The 15404-nt window shown below is 33.0% G+C and overlaps 1 protein-coding gene across 1 annotated transcript in view; it reads left to right on the top strand.

The window, feature by feature from the left end:
• KLHL1 (kelch like family member 1) overlaps positions 1 to 15404 on the top strand; it is a 431623-nt gene that overhangs the window by 153241 nt on the left and 262978 nt on the right. The window contains exon 2 of the mRNA XM_025364396.1: positions 5228 to 5410. Within this exon, the coding sequence (XP_025220181.1) occupies positions 5228 to 5410 (183 nt within the window). The remainder of the gene's footprint in view (positions 1 to 5227; positions 5411 to 15404) is intronic.

Genomic DNA, 15404 nt, shown 5'->3' with positions numbered 1-15404 from the left:
AGCACTCCTCAAGCGCCGCCAGAGTGGACCCTGAGGCCGAGGAGGCGCTGAGAGTGAGGGCTGTTAGCACATTGTCGCCTCTCAGTATGACGCATTGCAGAAACTGGAATTATTTAGTGTAGCTAAAATTAGAGCTTGGTTTGAAGGATCATACAAATTGTAGAAAGCATCAGATCACACAGGAACTTACAATGTGTGATATGGATTTCTGAACAAGAAGCCATTGAAGACTGAGGAACTAGTTGGCAATGGGAAGAAATAATAACAATTTTAGATTTGCATTCAGTAGGTAGGTCGTAAAGTAAAAAAAAAAAAAAAAGACGAGTAATTATTTGTTTCATATATATTTTTTCTTATTAGTAAACAATCTATTATTGCAGAAATAAATATTTCCTTGAGAAAGTAACTAAATTATTCCTGATTCCAATATTGTTTAACAAAGAAATAGGGAAACAAGTTTCATTTCAGAATCGTTTGGTACAGCGAAAGTAAAGAATATTGAGTCCTGAACTGTTTAGAAGAGGAACAGTAAAGTATGTTGGTCAGTTCTCAGCAGTTAATGAGAGAAAATTAAAATAAATGCTAAAGATAGTCACAAGAAAGACACTAATGTCCTTGTTAAGAGTAGTTCCGTTAGATGGGCAGTTATGGAAATCCAACTGCAATAGATTAAGGCATATTAGGAGGGTCAGGAACTGAAGTTCAGACGGTCAGGAACTGAAGTTCAGACGTGAAGACAATTCTTTCAAGACATGTGGGTATTGAAGGAAATGAAATAGTATACCTATGGTTTGAGGAGTTCAAGAGATCAAAACAACTTTATTCATTTTATTTTTATACATGTTAGGTTGAAGAAGGCAAACATGTCTTTAAATTTGATAAGAAGTCATATTGCACTTTTAAAATTGTATTTCTTGTAACTTCAAGGTTTGTATTATTGCACCAAAATAAAGACAAATGTTAGAGTTTCAGATCATTGTATTAGGGACTCTTAGATTGGAAAGAGACTACAGTTTTTTTTTTTTTTTTTTTTTTTTCAATTGTTACACAAAATTGGACAAAACAATGAAATAATCCACTGCCTGGTTTTTATTTAACACCTATAGAAAACATGATAAATACATAATGTAAATTTACTAAAATGTTAAAGTCTCCTTTTTAAATTAGTAGGTTGGATATGTGATGGGAAGAAGGTTAAATAATAAACATTATCTTAAAAATTGTAAGTGTTCTGATGTGAAAATTCATTTTAAAATTCCGTATTTCGTGTAAAGTTGAGGAAAAAGAATCCTACTAAAGTCTTAGATCATGAAATGATATGTGAGGAAATGTGTGAGAGAAAATCAAGGGAAACAAACATAACCATTTATCTGAAAGATCAATGACCTTGAAGAGAAGTAATTTGTTCTCCGATATAACATGAAGAGACTTAATGCATAAGAACTTTTAGGAAAAAAATCCAGGAGAGAACTTGAACTTATTTATTTATTTTTTTTGAGCCTTGTATCTAACTCTCTGTTCTTTTAATCCCACTCTTTCAAATTGCTTTCAAATTTGTCAGAAAAAGTCCAAGTCTACATTATATTTGAGATTGATTATTTTAACTAGATTAGGTTAAAAAAGGTACTATCTTGACAGTAGTTAACTTTTTGACTTTGAATAACTCTTTTCAAATACTATGTCCCCGCCCCCCAAATCCCCCACCCCCACCACCCCAGGGTCTCACCAAGCTCTATTTCTTTCTTTTCTATTTCTTTCTGTTCTATTTATGTCACTCTTTGCTTTAATAGTACACCCACCACAACTTGGACAACTAAAGACAAAGTAAATTAAATAATTTTCTTAATAATTTTTCCTAGATTATGAAATCTTAATCAGGTATATAAATTTCTGCCCAGACTGCGCACGGTGGCTCACGCCTATAATCCCAGCACTTTGGGAGGCCGAGGTGGGCAGATCACCTGAGGTCAGGAGTTTGAGACCAGCCTGACAAACGTAGTGAAATCCCGTCTCTACTAAAAATACAAAAATGAGCTGGGCTTGGTGGTAGGCGCCTGTAATCCCAGCTACTCAGGAGGCTGAGGCAGGAGAATCGCTTGAACCTAGGAGGCAGAGGTTGCAGTGAGCCAACATCGCGCCACTGCACTCCAGTCCGGGCGACAGAGTGACTTTGTCTCAAAAAAAAAAAAAAAAAAAAAAAAAGTTGCTAACAAGAATATTTCATTTAACCTGTGATTAATTAATATAAGGACTTACATAGAGCTTTTATCTCAAATCCTATTTAAGTTAATCTGGAGCCATTCTTTAGAGGTGTTTCTCATATCTTGAATTTTAAACCCTTATCATGCAGTCTGAGTACCTGACCAGAAGCATCAGGGTTTCCTTTTGGAGCAGTTTTGGTCTATTTGGCAGCCTTCAAATCCTGACTTAATTATCCTTTGTACTTGAGAGTCAGTAATATGGTCATTTTAAAACTTAAAATGCACTCTGCAATGCATATTGTGACTTTTCTATTCAATGTGTTAACATGTGGAAGAATTCTGCTATTCTTGCTACACGTGCATGAGCCTGAATTCTTAAAATATGCTGAGAAGTGGCCATATTCTGGGGTTGTAATTTGCAAACTTGTGAAAGGCAAACATATGGTTCAGCAAAATTTGTATTAATTTCAAATATTTAAAGGAGAGCTTGTAAAGTCTGATGAAAATAACCATATTGTGTGGATAAATACTGCAGATAACAGAGAAAACACGTAATAACAGTGGATTTAGAATTTAGTGGCCTTTCCGTCATTTTTTTTTTTTGAATTTTCTATGTGCACAAACGCATCTTCTGGAAATAATATCAATTACGTATTTTCTTATTCAAAAATAATGGGTTGATTATTTTGTTGTTTACATTTTACTGGTAAGGCTCTCCAAATTTTTTTATTTTGCATAGCTGTGGTTCTGAATCTCAAGAGGAAGAGGTTCAATAAAATATAATGTTTTCCAAATAAGTATATTAGGTGGTTCTATATGATTAAAACGTGTTTAAGTCCAGTTTCGCTGGAATCTCTTTCCTGACGTATCTAACAAATTTTCGAAAATTCTTGGCTGCTATTTCTTCAGATAGCTTTTGTCCCATCATCTCTCCCCCCTACTTTTAAGATTACAAAATATATTAATTACATGAATATTATAATTTTACTTTGTTTTGTTTTCTATTTTTTAATCTAAATAACTTAGTCTGAGTATTTTCTATTAATTTCTTTTTCTTTTTTTTTTTTGAGACGCAGTCTCGCTGTGTCGCCCAGGCTGGAGCTCAGTGGCCGGATCTCAGCTCACTGCAAGCTCCGCCTCCCGGGTTTATGCCATTCTCCTGCCTCAGCCTCCCGAGTGGCTGGGACTACAGGCGCCCGCCACCTCGCCCGGCTAGTTTTTTGTATTTTTTTTAGTAGAGACGGGGTTTCACCATGTTAGCCAGGATGGTGTCGATCTCCTGACCTCGTGATCCGCCCGTCTCGGCTTCCCAAAGTTCTGGGATTACAGGCTTGAGCCACTGCGCCCGGCCTAATTTATTTTTCATATCGTCGGGGTTTTTTTTGTCTTTTATCTACCAGTTAATTTTGCGTATCAGAATCTTAAGTTATTGTATTGCCTTATTTTTTTCCATTTGATTTTTTTCATATGACTTGAAATTATCCAGCTTATTATCTGTATTAAAAGATTAATGAAAGTTATTTTTATGTCTATTAAGTAATAATTGTGATCCATATATTCGAACGTATCTGTAGCACCTGGGAGAATGTTTCTGTTGTCCGTTTTTCTTAATGTGTCCAGTTTTTCTTAATGTGTCAAGTTTCTCTACAGACCTACTATTTTTTTCCTTTAATGACAGGCATTATATATAAGAAATCACGGAATCCATATAAGAATGTCTTTTTCTAAATAAAAACTATATTGTTTGCTGGTACTTCAATTAAAAGGTCAGCTTAATGCAATCAGAGATTTTCACTGATACGACTCTAGGTTTCAGTCTTTGTATTATCCTCAGAAGAACTGCTTAGCTGCCACATTATGTTGAGCTCCTTGGACTCTCACCCTATGTGGTTAATAACTAGTAAATACCTTGAGAGGGAAAGAATACAAAGGGAATAACTTTTAGATGGATGACTCTAATGAATTTATCTGTATTTCAGGATCTTGGTTTTCTAAGTCCTGATTGCCTCAGTAGATCCTATGGAATGCAAATAATTATTTTGATATTGTATGTAACTTTATTGTGGTTTTCTTGGAGAGGGATTTAGTCAGCTGCAAATTACTACATTGCAATTGGAACCAGAATTCTCCATCTTACTTTCTAAGATATTTATCATGAAGTAAGCAATTTTAGTATTAATTTTATGAACCTAATTATTATTTAATTTTAGATTATTTAAGGAATTGTCATCAGAACACTAGATTGGGTCTGCTAGGCTTTGTCATGTGTCTATCATGTAACTTGAATATTGAGTCTTCCCTATGGTGCAGTATGGCATTTATTAAAGTTTTTTCTTTTTTTTGAAACAGTCTATGCCATTAATACATGAAGTGACAAAACTCAAGTATCATGGACTTTTCAAAATCATAAAGTTTATTAAAATAGTTATTATTGATTAGTTATTCTAAGTACTGAGCTAAGACATTCTATTTTTTTTGTTTAATAGTGGGGTACAGAACGTGGAACTCAATAATTCACTTACAAATTTAAGTGTCAGTATTATTTGCAAACCAGGTTTCATATTTTTTCATGATAAAAATCACCTATTTCTGCAAAGCAACATTTACTATGACATCTCAATAATCCTAACTATTTAGAATAGTATAATTATCTTCCTCAATATCAAATGAATGAAATTAGCATTTCATTGCTAATTAATTTTAGAATAGGTATGTAAATAATTTACTATTTCTGTGATATTTCAGGTTTACTAATAATGTCCTAATCAATACAGACAACATATTTTTAAACCTTTTTTTAAACAAGAAAAAAGAACTTTTCCATTTATTCATTATTTCCTAGAGCAAATCACTTAACCCACAATAGATTATTTGGACCTTTGTTTATTGAACTTGTATTAAAATATAAAAATAAACACAGATATATTAGTTTTCTTAAGAAAATGATAACAACCTGTATGTTATTCTAGATAATTGGCTCTTTATAAATCCCTTTATTATTTTGTGTGTGTGTGTGTGGTTTATAGGCTGTCATCAACTGGCCACTCAATGACACCTCAAAGTGATTTGGACTCCAGTAGCTCTGAAGAATTCTATCAAGCTGTTCATCATGCTGAGCAAACCTTCAGAAAGATGGAAAGTTATTTGAAGCAGCAGCAACTTTGTGATGTTATCCTGATTGTTGGGAACCGAAAGATACCTGCACATAGGTACAGTAGTCTGCCTCTACTGGAAACATGCATTCACATGTTTAAAAGTGACAGACTGGCTTGCAGATTGCAACGTATTATATGATTATGGAAATAAGGATTCACATTTTTAAGAGATGTTTTTGTTATCATTTGTTTTGTTTATACTTGTTTTTTTCTTATTTTTCTCCTGCGGAAAAGTTGAAATGCTATTTTAGGTAATAATTTTTTGAAAAACAAAACAATTATAAAGTGTTTAAAACTAAAACTACTTGTAACTAGGGCTGATAGCTGTGGAGGAAAAATGTTATTATCTGGGACTGTGGGATTCAAAATCATACTAATTTTAGGCACACTAATTTGGGAATTGTGCCTAAAATCTGAAATAAAGTATGCTATTCCATCAGAAACTAAAGAAAGATTATCTTAGTTATATATTTTTATCAACTAATAAATTAAGGTATTTCCTATTGACATTTTCATTTAATATTTATTTAAAATTAAATTGTTTCATACTGATATTATTTTTAAAGCCATAACACATTTGAAACCTAATAGTTCTATGCATTAAAATGAATCCAGAAAAACATGGCTGTATATCTACCGTGATAGAAATATTGCAATATGGACGTTGAATTTAAGTCGGTGTCTTGAAATGCATGGGGAAGGACATTTGACACCATAACTACTGTAGGTGATTTAGAGTCCAATCTGTCAGTTAACTATTTAAAGCATTTTGATAATATATTATTGATTTTATTTTTCAAATATAACTGCAAAGTTGAGTTACCATTTGCAAGAGAATTCACAAATAGTCATTATTATTGAGATAATTATTCATTGTCATAATATGTGTGGCAAAACCACAAATTATCCCGAGCTAGCATCTAAATAGCATCTAGATAATAATTCAATTATATTCTTCAGAGTAAGAGCTATTCTTGAGAGTGTAATTAAATTTACTTCACTTAACTTATAAATTAAATCATATTGTATGTATTGTTTGAGAAGACAGGAGGTGTCAGTCAACTCAAAAATATATTAACACATCAGATGTTCATTAATATTTTTAAAAGAAAAGTGTTTCCTATAATTTCTACAATCTTGTAGTCTTTTACTGGTCTTAATTCAATATTTTCTTTTTCATTTGAAACATTTTTATCCAATCTGGCGAGCAATTATTCTATATTCATAATATTCTACATTGTTTTCTTTATTACTCTTTATATACATTAGTTATTTCCTAAATAGTTTATTTAGTTATGCAAATTGTTTACAATATTCTTATTGGATGAGAAATCAATATTCTTGTTTTATATTATTCTAAAACATTTGAGCAATGTATTACTTTTACATGTATTATTCTGAACATATAAATAATATATTTAGAATATATTAAACTAAATACATTATTATGGATCATTGATGTGTTTCTTAAGTATGATACAAAAAAATTAGTTTTTAAAAATCATTATGGCTAACTCAATTCAAATAAAGTTTTATCTTTTCTTTACACTGTTAAGTGATAAATTTAGGCACATTACTATTTTAAAGAGTTTATTTGAGCAAACAGCAACTCATAATCAGGTAGCACGAGAGCACAAGCTGTTCAGGGTCCCACCTAAAGAAGACCAGAGGAAAGTTTTCATAAGACACTTGTGGAAACAAGACAAATAAAATATTTGATTGGTTAAAGCAGGGCAAGAGCCTAGTTAGAGGTTGGTTGATGGTTTCTGATTGGTTAAATTACTCTGAGTTGGTTTTTGCTTGGTTTAGGTAGAAAATAAAAACCTGGAGATGTCTCAGCCTAATGACCTCTCAATTAATTTTTTAACACTATAGTTTAAAACTTTAGTACTAATTATTTTACAAGTAATGTACATCTTAGAATTCTAAGTTAAACAAATATTACTAAATATAAATAAATATTGTGTGACACTTGAAAAGAACAAGCATTGTTGTGAATCATTGCAGGTATTTGATACCACTTTATTGATACTTTTGCCTGATGAAACAGTTGTGATTAATGCACAGCTAGCTCTTGACTTAAAATGAATAATCATTAGTAATAAACTAATACATTTTTTTTTTTTTTTTTTTTTTGAGACAGAGTCTTGCTCTGTCGCCCAGGCTGGGGTGCAGTGGCCGGATCTCAGCTCACTGCAAGCTCCGCCTCCCGGGTTTAGACCATTCTCCTGCCTCAGCCTCCCGAGTAGCTGGGACTACAGGCGCCCGCCACCTCGCCCGGCTAGCTTTTTGTATTTTTTAGTAGAGACGGGGTTTCACCGTGTTAGCCAGGATGGTGTCGATCTCCTGACCTCGTGATCCGCCCGTCTCGGCCTCCCAAAGTGCTGGGATTACAGGCTTGAGCCACCGCGCCCGGCCAGTAAACTAATACATTTTAACACTCTTATTATATTTTGGTTAGTACAACTAAATATTGTCTTTAAGCAAAATGTATCTGGTATTGGAATCATTACCACTAAAAACTGTGTGGCTATTATAATAATTTCAAATAATATAAAAATAAATAATTTTTATGAAGATTTATAGCTCTTTCAGTAAAGGCATTGCTAGCTAATGTTATTGACACTCGCTCAGTATTCATTCATAATTATATATGTTTAATTTATATTAATAATATTATCTTTCCAAACTGTCAAATTTTGGTTTTAGTTAACATATTACCCTCATTGAAGGAATCTACACAAAATCATTTATTTATGTGCTGGTTATGTTGTATATGTTTTTAACTTGATATTGGTCACAATTATCAATCATTTTATGAGAGGTCATGTTTCTGTAATAGTTTTGTTTGCTGTTAGGCATATTTTTAAGTAGGTAAGGTCTGAAAAGCTAATAATATTTCAGATAACACATCGATATATTTTTGCATGAAAAATAATTAAAATTCTGAATTTCTTTGTGCTTTAGGCCTTGAAGGAAATCTAAGATGAATATAACTTCCTCACAAAATAGCCCAAGATAATTGATCAGCAACAAGTAAACCAAAATATTTGAATGCAAATCATTGAATTTCAAACATGAAAAATATTTTATAGGTAGGCTACCTTTAATCTGAGGTTTAGATGAGGAAAATTAGGCTGACATAGTCAATATTAACAATTGGATATTTGAATTTTCAATGATAGGAAAATTAGGAGGTGTTCACGGCCTTGTCTGATATAATGTACAGATATGAAGTGAAATATGATTGAGCTTGTGAAAGTTTTCTTTCCCCTTAGCCATTATTAAGAATAAGAGCATTTTGCAGACATAAAGGGGGAAATCTTATGTAACTAACATACTTACTCTTGAGTTGGAAATAATGTTATTTATCATTTTATATTCATCAAAACTGTGTGTAATGATATATGTCAAAAACTTAACAAATTTTATTCCTGTGAGGTTGGGCTCATAAGTAGGAAAGGACGTGTGGCTACCTTTTTTCTGAAATGTATAAACAGATGTATTATTTAAATTTTTACAGCAAGCATGCAATACGTTCATGATCAACTGAAAGCTTAAATGAAGAACAAAATGATATTTGATAGATAGAAAAGTATCCTATTCCACAGAACAAAAACCTTGGCATTTAAAAATGTGTTATATTCTTTTTTCACTGTTGTGCATATTTGACAATAAATTTAGTTATTTCAAGAAAGTATTTATTATTTTAATGTTCTTTATAGTGCACTAGTATGTAGAGAGATGAGGCTAAAGTGACAACTGAAATGATGCATTTAGCAGCACTTAAACCACAATTAAATTCATTAAAAAGAAATTACTTATATAAACTACATATATTAATACTCAGGCGTAGGCAAATAATATTGCTTCTCTGTGTTGATGGAAATTTCATTTACGTAGATTATCTTTAATGGAAGAGGAATAACATTTCTTTAATTTTACTAAATCATCCATCCCTAAATCTCTCACTCAGTTTGATAGTTTAAAATAGCTCTGTAGCAACTTCAGAAAAAAATAATTATGAAGCTGAAAAACTTTTGTTTTCTTGATCACTTGGATATCACTTTAATGTTTTGCTTATGTCTATAGTAGATTGTCAGCAGTCCATGAAGCATTTTTCTTTGCACTAATTAAAACAAACAATTATCAAACATAACTCTAGCATTGGCCTATGCCTTGTTGGTGATGCATAATGATTATAAAACATAATGCTTTTCCTTGTAGAGTTTTCAATATACTTGAGGAGTTAAAGATAAACCATAAGATAATTAAATAAATTATTATAGTTGCAGATAACTGCAAGGTAGAATATATGGTTCTAATTCCAAGTTCAAGACATAGTCAAATAAGGAAATGAGCAGCATATGATAGAGTATTATGAAAGTTTTTCAGAGAAATTGAGTGTGAGGTAAGCCGATTGGAAAAGACATGGCATACTATTTTAGGTATCAATAATACTATGGAAAAAACAGAGAACTAAAAAGTTTCTGTTTGCAAAAATTTCAAGGATAATGACTTGGTGGAAATAGAGTTTGTATTGGAAATAACTGGGAAATTAAACCATAAAAATAGGACAAATATGATTATGATAGACCTTAAGAGCCAGGAGATAAGTTTTGTACTCGAAACTATGTTTAATTAGAAGCAATGTAGGTTCTTGAGGAGAGGAATTACATAACTGAGCCAACGATGATGATGATAGTTAACACTCACTGTGTTGATTATGTTCCAGGCCTTGTTTAAAGTGGTTTGCATTTACAAATCATTTTGTCTTTAAAAAACAGAAAATTCTTACTTTCTCACTTTTATCTATAATACGGAAAATGGAGGCATGGAAAACATTTAGAATGTACCCAAGTTATTCATTCAATAATTGGTGAAATTAGAACTCAAACCCAGGCAATCTGGGCACTGAAATAATGACTTTAACAACCACAATAGACTGACTATCATAATTTAGAAAGGTAGTTTTGAAATATGGTATGGTTTTAGAAAATGTGTAAAAGACAGGAACGGCAGAAACTAATGATCTGAGAAACTGTTTTGGTTAATCCAGGCATGAAAGGAAGACTATATGAACATAAGGTATGAGCTGAGCAGTATTTTGAAGGATGCTGTCATAAGCCAGGTTCCCTCATAACAGAGCCTGAGCCTGGAATTCAGGTCTTCATGACTGATTTAAAAGCTGACCTCAGAAGAAACAGAAGCAGGATAGGGCAGAGGAAGGAAAAAATCAAGGATGAAGATTTGCTTCATCTTTATCTCTCCGGAAGCTCTGCATATGACTTCCTGCAGAATGAGTCACACCCCAAAGCAAGAATTTATCCTTATTCTTAGTCAGTGCTTTAAGATCCACCCATAGCTTGAGAGTCAGGAGAGGTGGTGGCAGTTGAAGGATAAAGTGTGAGAAGCAGGAACACATAGACTCCCAAGGAATAAGGAGCTCCTATTAGGTCAAGTCCAGTTCTTGAAAAAAAGGAGCATCTTGGTGCTTTTAGGTACTAACATCACTGCCCTGGGGACATGGGCAGGCCTCATGAAGAGGGCAAGAACACATTCAAACAGAAAGATGGATTTTACATCATATTTGATATAGGAAATAAAGTAGAAAGAAACATAGTGGTAATTTCATAATTTTGACTCTCAAAGTTCATAAATTCGATTCTGGAAGTGCACCAATTAGAAACAGGGAAGTATAAAGGAAGGAAATATCAGTGGGAAATCTTCGAGTTTAATTTAGTTATAATGAAATGCTCCTGGGATATGTGATGAGCAGTTCTACAGGCATTTGAGATACAAGGTTAGGTTTAAAACCACCGTAAAAATAATGATTAAGGCAATGCTCAAGAATGATTCTGAAACAGTGAGCGTCAAGGCAAAACGTAGAGGTCTGAATAAAGCCTACGGCAGTGACAGGGTTAAAGAGTAGAACCAAGAAGAAAAGTCAATGAATCAGAGGTAAGCTGAGATAAGAAGTCTGCACAGCTTTCGCTAAAAAATAGATTTAAAAAAGGAATGGGAGGTTAACAATATCAAACACCATAATAAATTGAAGTGGAACTTACAAAAGGTTAATAGATTTGGAAGGAAATAAATTTGTAGTGATCTCAATAAGAGATTTTCTAGTGTGGTTGCATGCATGTACTTCTTTATGTATGTTTTACTCCTGCTTCTCTGGCATTACTAGAACTAGATATGTACATATAAAAATATTAATTTATGTTATGCATTAAATCCCTCTTCTAAAATTTAATTCATATCTTATGTCACCAAATCTAAATGCAGTATAAACTTTTCTGCAGGTTTTTTTTTTTTTTTTTTTTTTTACTGAGTTAGTAGGATTTAGTATATTGTAGTTGACTGAGAAGGTATTATGTAATTATTTAAAATTGAATAATAGAGGTTATAATATTTCGCTCTATAGAGATGTGGCATTGCTGCAACTATAGACATTGTATGTGTAAGATTAAGCTGGTTAAATTTATGTTGATATATTTCTTATGTGTAGGAAATATATTTATCTTCTAGTTTATGATCGTTTGTTTGTATCATACAATGATTTAATTAATGCTTTTGATAAAACTGACCATCTGACACTAATTTAACTAATTAGTAAGTAATAAATATTTGAAGATATCTGTGTCTTAATCATTTTTTCAAATTCTGATATTATAAAGAGTTGACATTTTAGTTACTAACTGCCTGAAATAAATGCATAGGGAACTGAGAACTTTAAATATGTCTAACATTAATCCTCAGCATTAATATTAATAAAATATTTAAAACCACGAATCTTATAAGTTATTTCTTAAATGCATAAATTAGATAGTTAAGTCATGTTTTCCAATTAAAAGAATGTATTTTGTGTTCAAGTTAAATTATAACATGCCCTTCCGCTTCTCTTGTATATAAGATAAAATATATAGCGATAAAACTTCAAAATAAATAAATGAAAAAAAAGGCTCCTGAAAATTTTAGATAATAATTTCCTGTGTTGATCTAACTTCCTTTCTTTTCTCTATAGTGTTCTTAGGAAAAACAAGCATTCACATTTTACTGCGGTTTTGCTTATACGTGTAAGCATCACTATAATTCTTTTGACATATTCCCAACTGTTTTGAGCACTTGTTTACTCTCTGCAACAAAAGGTATTCCAGGCTGATTTTATGCTTACTTTGCTCCACTCTGCAGTCTGTTCTTTTTCTAAGGAGTCTTTGACAGACATGCACACATACATACATATGCACAAACACAAATAAAATTCATATATTTTATGTTTAAAACAATTTATATTAATACCTTCAATTTCAATCCATAATACCTTCAATCTCATAGGTTTGATTTTTTTTTTTTTTTTTTGAGACGGAGTCTCGCTGTGTCGCCCAGGCTGGAGTGCAGTGGCCGGATCTCAGCTCACTGCAAGCTCCGCCTCCCGGGTTTTTACGCCATTCTCCTGCCTCAGCCTCCCGAGTAGCTGGGACTACAGGAGCCCGCCACCTCGCCCGGCTAGTTTTTTTATTTTTTAGTAGAGACGGGGTTTCACCGTGTTAGCCAGGATGGTCTCGAACTCCTGACCTCGTGATCCGCCCGTCTCGGCCTCCCAAAGTGCTGGGATTACAGGCTTGAGCCACCGCGCCCGGCCAGGTTTGATTTTTTTAAGTCTTCTGCCTTTCCATACAGGAACATCTTGAAGGTATTGCAGGTTGGATTCTAGACTACCATAATGAAGTGAATATCACAATTAAGCAAGTCACCTATATATATACATATTATATATATAATATATATTATATATTATATGTTTGTTTATAAATATATATGTTTTTAACAAATATATCAGTTCTGTTTACATGATATTGTAGGTCTAATAAGTGTGCAATAGCATTACATCATCATGTATGTATGTGTACATACAGTCATTTAAAAACTGCTTTATTGCTAAAAAATACTAACAATCATCTGAGCCTTCTGGGAGTGTTAATCTTTTTGCTAGTGATGAGTCTTAACTCTCTGTTGATGACTGCTGATTGATCAGGGTGGTGGTTGCAGAAGGTTGGGGTATCTGTGACGATTTTTAAAATAGGACAATAATGAAATATGTTGCAACAATTGATTCTCCTTTATTTTATATATGTATGTATATGTATATATATATATATGTGTGTGTGTGTGTGTGTGTATATGTATGTGTATATATAGCATTGGTTGCTGTTTGATAGCATTCTATCCATGGTAATCAATTTTCTCTTCAACCCTACTGCTGCTCTGTCAATTAAGTTTGTGTAATATTCATTTTTTTTTCTTTTTTTTTTTTGATTCAGCGTCTTGCTTTATGGCCCTAGGCTGGGGCACAGTGGTGTGATCTTGGCTGACTACAATCTCCATTTCCCGGGTTCAAGCGATTCTCATGCTTCAGCCACCTGAGTAGCTGGGATTAGAGGCACATGCGACCACGCCCATCTAATTTTTGTGTTTTTAGTAGAGACAGCATTTTCCCATCTTGACCAGGCTGGTCTTGAGCTCCTGGCCTCAAGTGATCCACCAGCCACCTCCCAAAAAGTTTAGATTACAGGCATGAGCCACAACGCCCCGCTAATTTGTGTAATATTCTAAATCCTTTCTTGTCATTTCAATATTCTTCACAGAATTTTCACCAGGAGTAGATACCATCTCAAGAATCACTTTCTTTGCTCATCCATTAGAAGCAACTCTTCATCCATTCAAATTTGATCATGACATTGCAGCAAATCAGTTACATCTTCAGACTCCACTTCTAGTTCTAGTTCTTTGGCTAGAGGTTACTTCTAGTAAGGTTACTTCCTCCACTGATGTGTTAAACCCTTCAAAGTCATACTTGAGGGTTGGAATCTTCTCTTTTTCCAAACAAGTTGATATTTTTACTTCCTCCTATGACTTATGAATGTACCTAATTGTATGTAGGACAGTGAAATTTTCCAGAAGTTTTTAAATTTACTTTGATAGATGCTTCAACTGAATTACTATTTACAGCATCTAGAGACTTATTTTTCAAAGAACTAAAAATAAAACTACCATTCAATTCAGCAGTCCAACTACTGAGTGTCTACCCAAAGGAAACAAAATCAATATATCAAAAAAAACCTGGTATATTAATTGAACCTCTATTCACAATACCAACTATGTGGAATCAACCTAACTGTTCATCAATGGATGAGTGGATAAATAAAATGTGATATAGATACATATGGAATACTATTCAGCCATTAAAAAAGTGAAATCATGTCATTCATGGTCACATCGATGGACTTAGAGGTCATTTTCTTAACTGAAACAAGCCAGGCACAGAAAGACAAATGTCATATGTCCTTACTGATAAGTAGTTGCTAAAAACTGTGATTACATGGACATAGAGAGTTGAATAATAGATAATGGAGATCCAGAAGAGTGAGGAGGTGGGAAGGAGAAGGAAGATGAAAAAATGGTTAATGGGTACAATGTACATTGTTTAGAAGATGGATACCCTAAAATCCCTGTCTTGACCATTACACAATCTATACATGTAACAAAATTGCATGTGTATGCAAAAATCTGTACAAATAAAAAGGAAAAACAAAAGAAATGAAATACACTTTTTAAAAATAATATGATTTGAAAGTCAAAATTGTTTCATATTGACCTGCACAGTGGATACGTTAGCAGGTCTAAAGACAACATTTATCTCCTTGTACATCTCTGTTAGAGCTCTTGAGCAACCAGGCACATTGTCAATGAGCAGTAAATCTCAACTGTGGGCTTAAAATCCCCAGTAAGCCATTCTGCAAACAGATGTGCTGTCGTCCGGGCTTTATTGTTCCATTTCTAAAACATTGGCTGAGTAGATGTAGTGTAATTCTTTTTTTTTTTTTTTTTTTTTATTATACTTTAAGTTCTAGGGTACATGTGGATAACGTGCAGGTTTGTTACATATGTATACCTGTGCCATGTTGGCGTGCTGCACCCATCAACTCGTCAGCACCCATCAACTCGTCATTTACATCAGGTATAACTCCCAATGCAATCCCTCCCC

This window comes from Theropithecus gelada, chromosome 17, assembly GCF_003255815.1.
Source record: "Theropithecus gelada isolate Dixy chromosome 17, Tgel_1.0, whole genome shotgun sequence".
In the NCBI taxonomy this organism is placed as follows: Eukaryota; Metazoa; Chordata; class Mammalia; order Primates; family Cercopithecidae; genus Theropithecus; species Theropithecus gelada.
The sequence above is the reverse complement of the archived record's forward strand: the minus strand, read 5'-3'. Positions and strand labels throughout refer to the sequence as shown.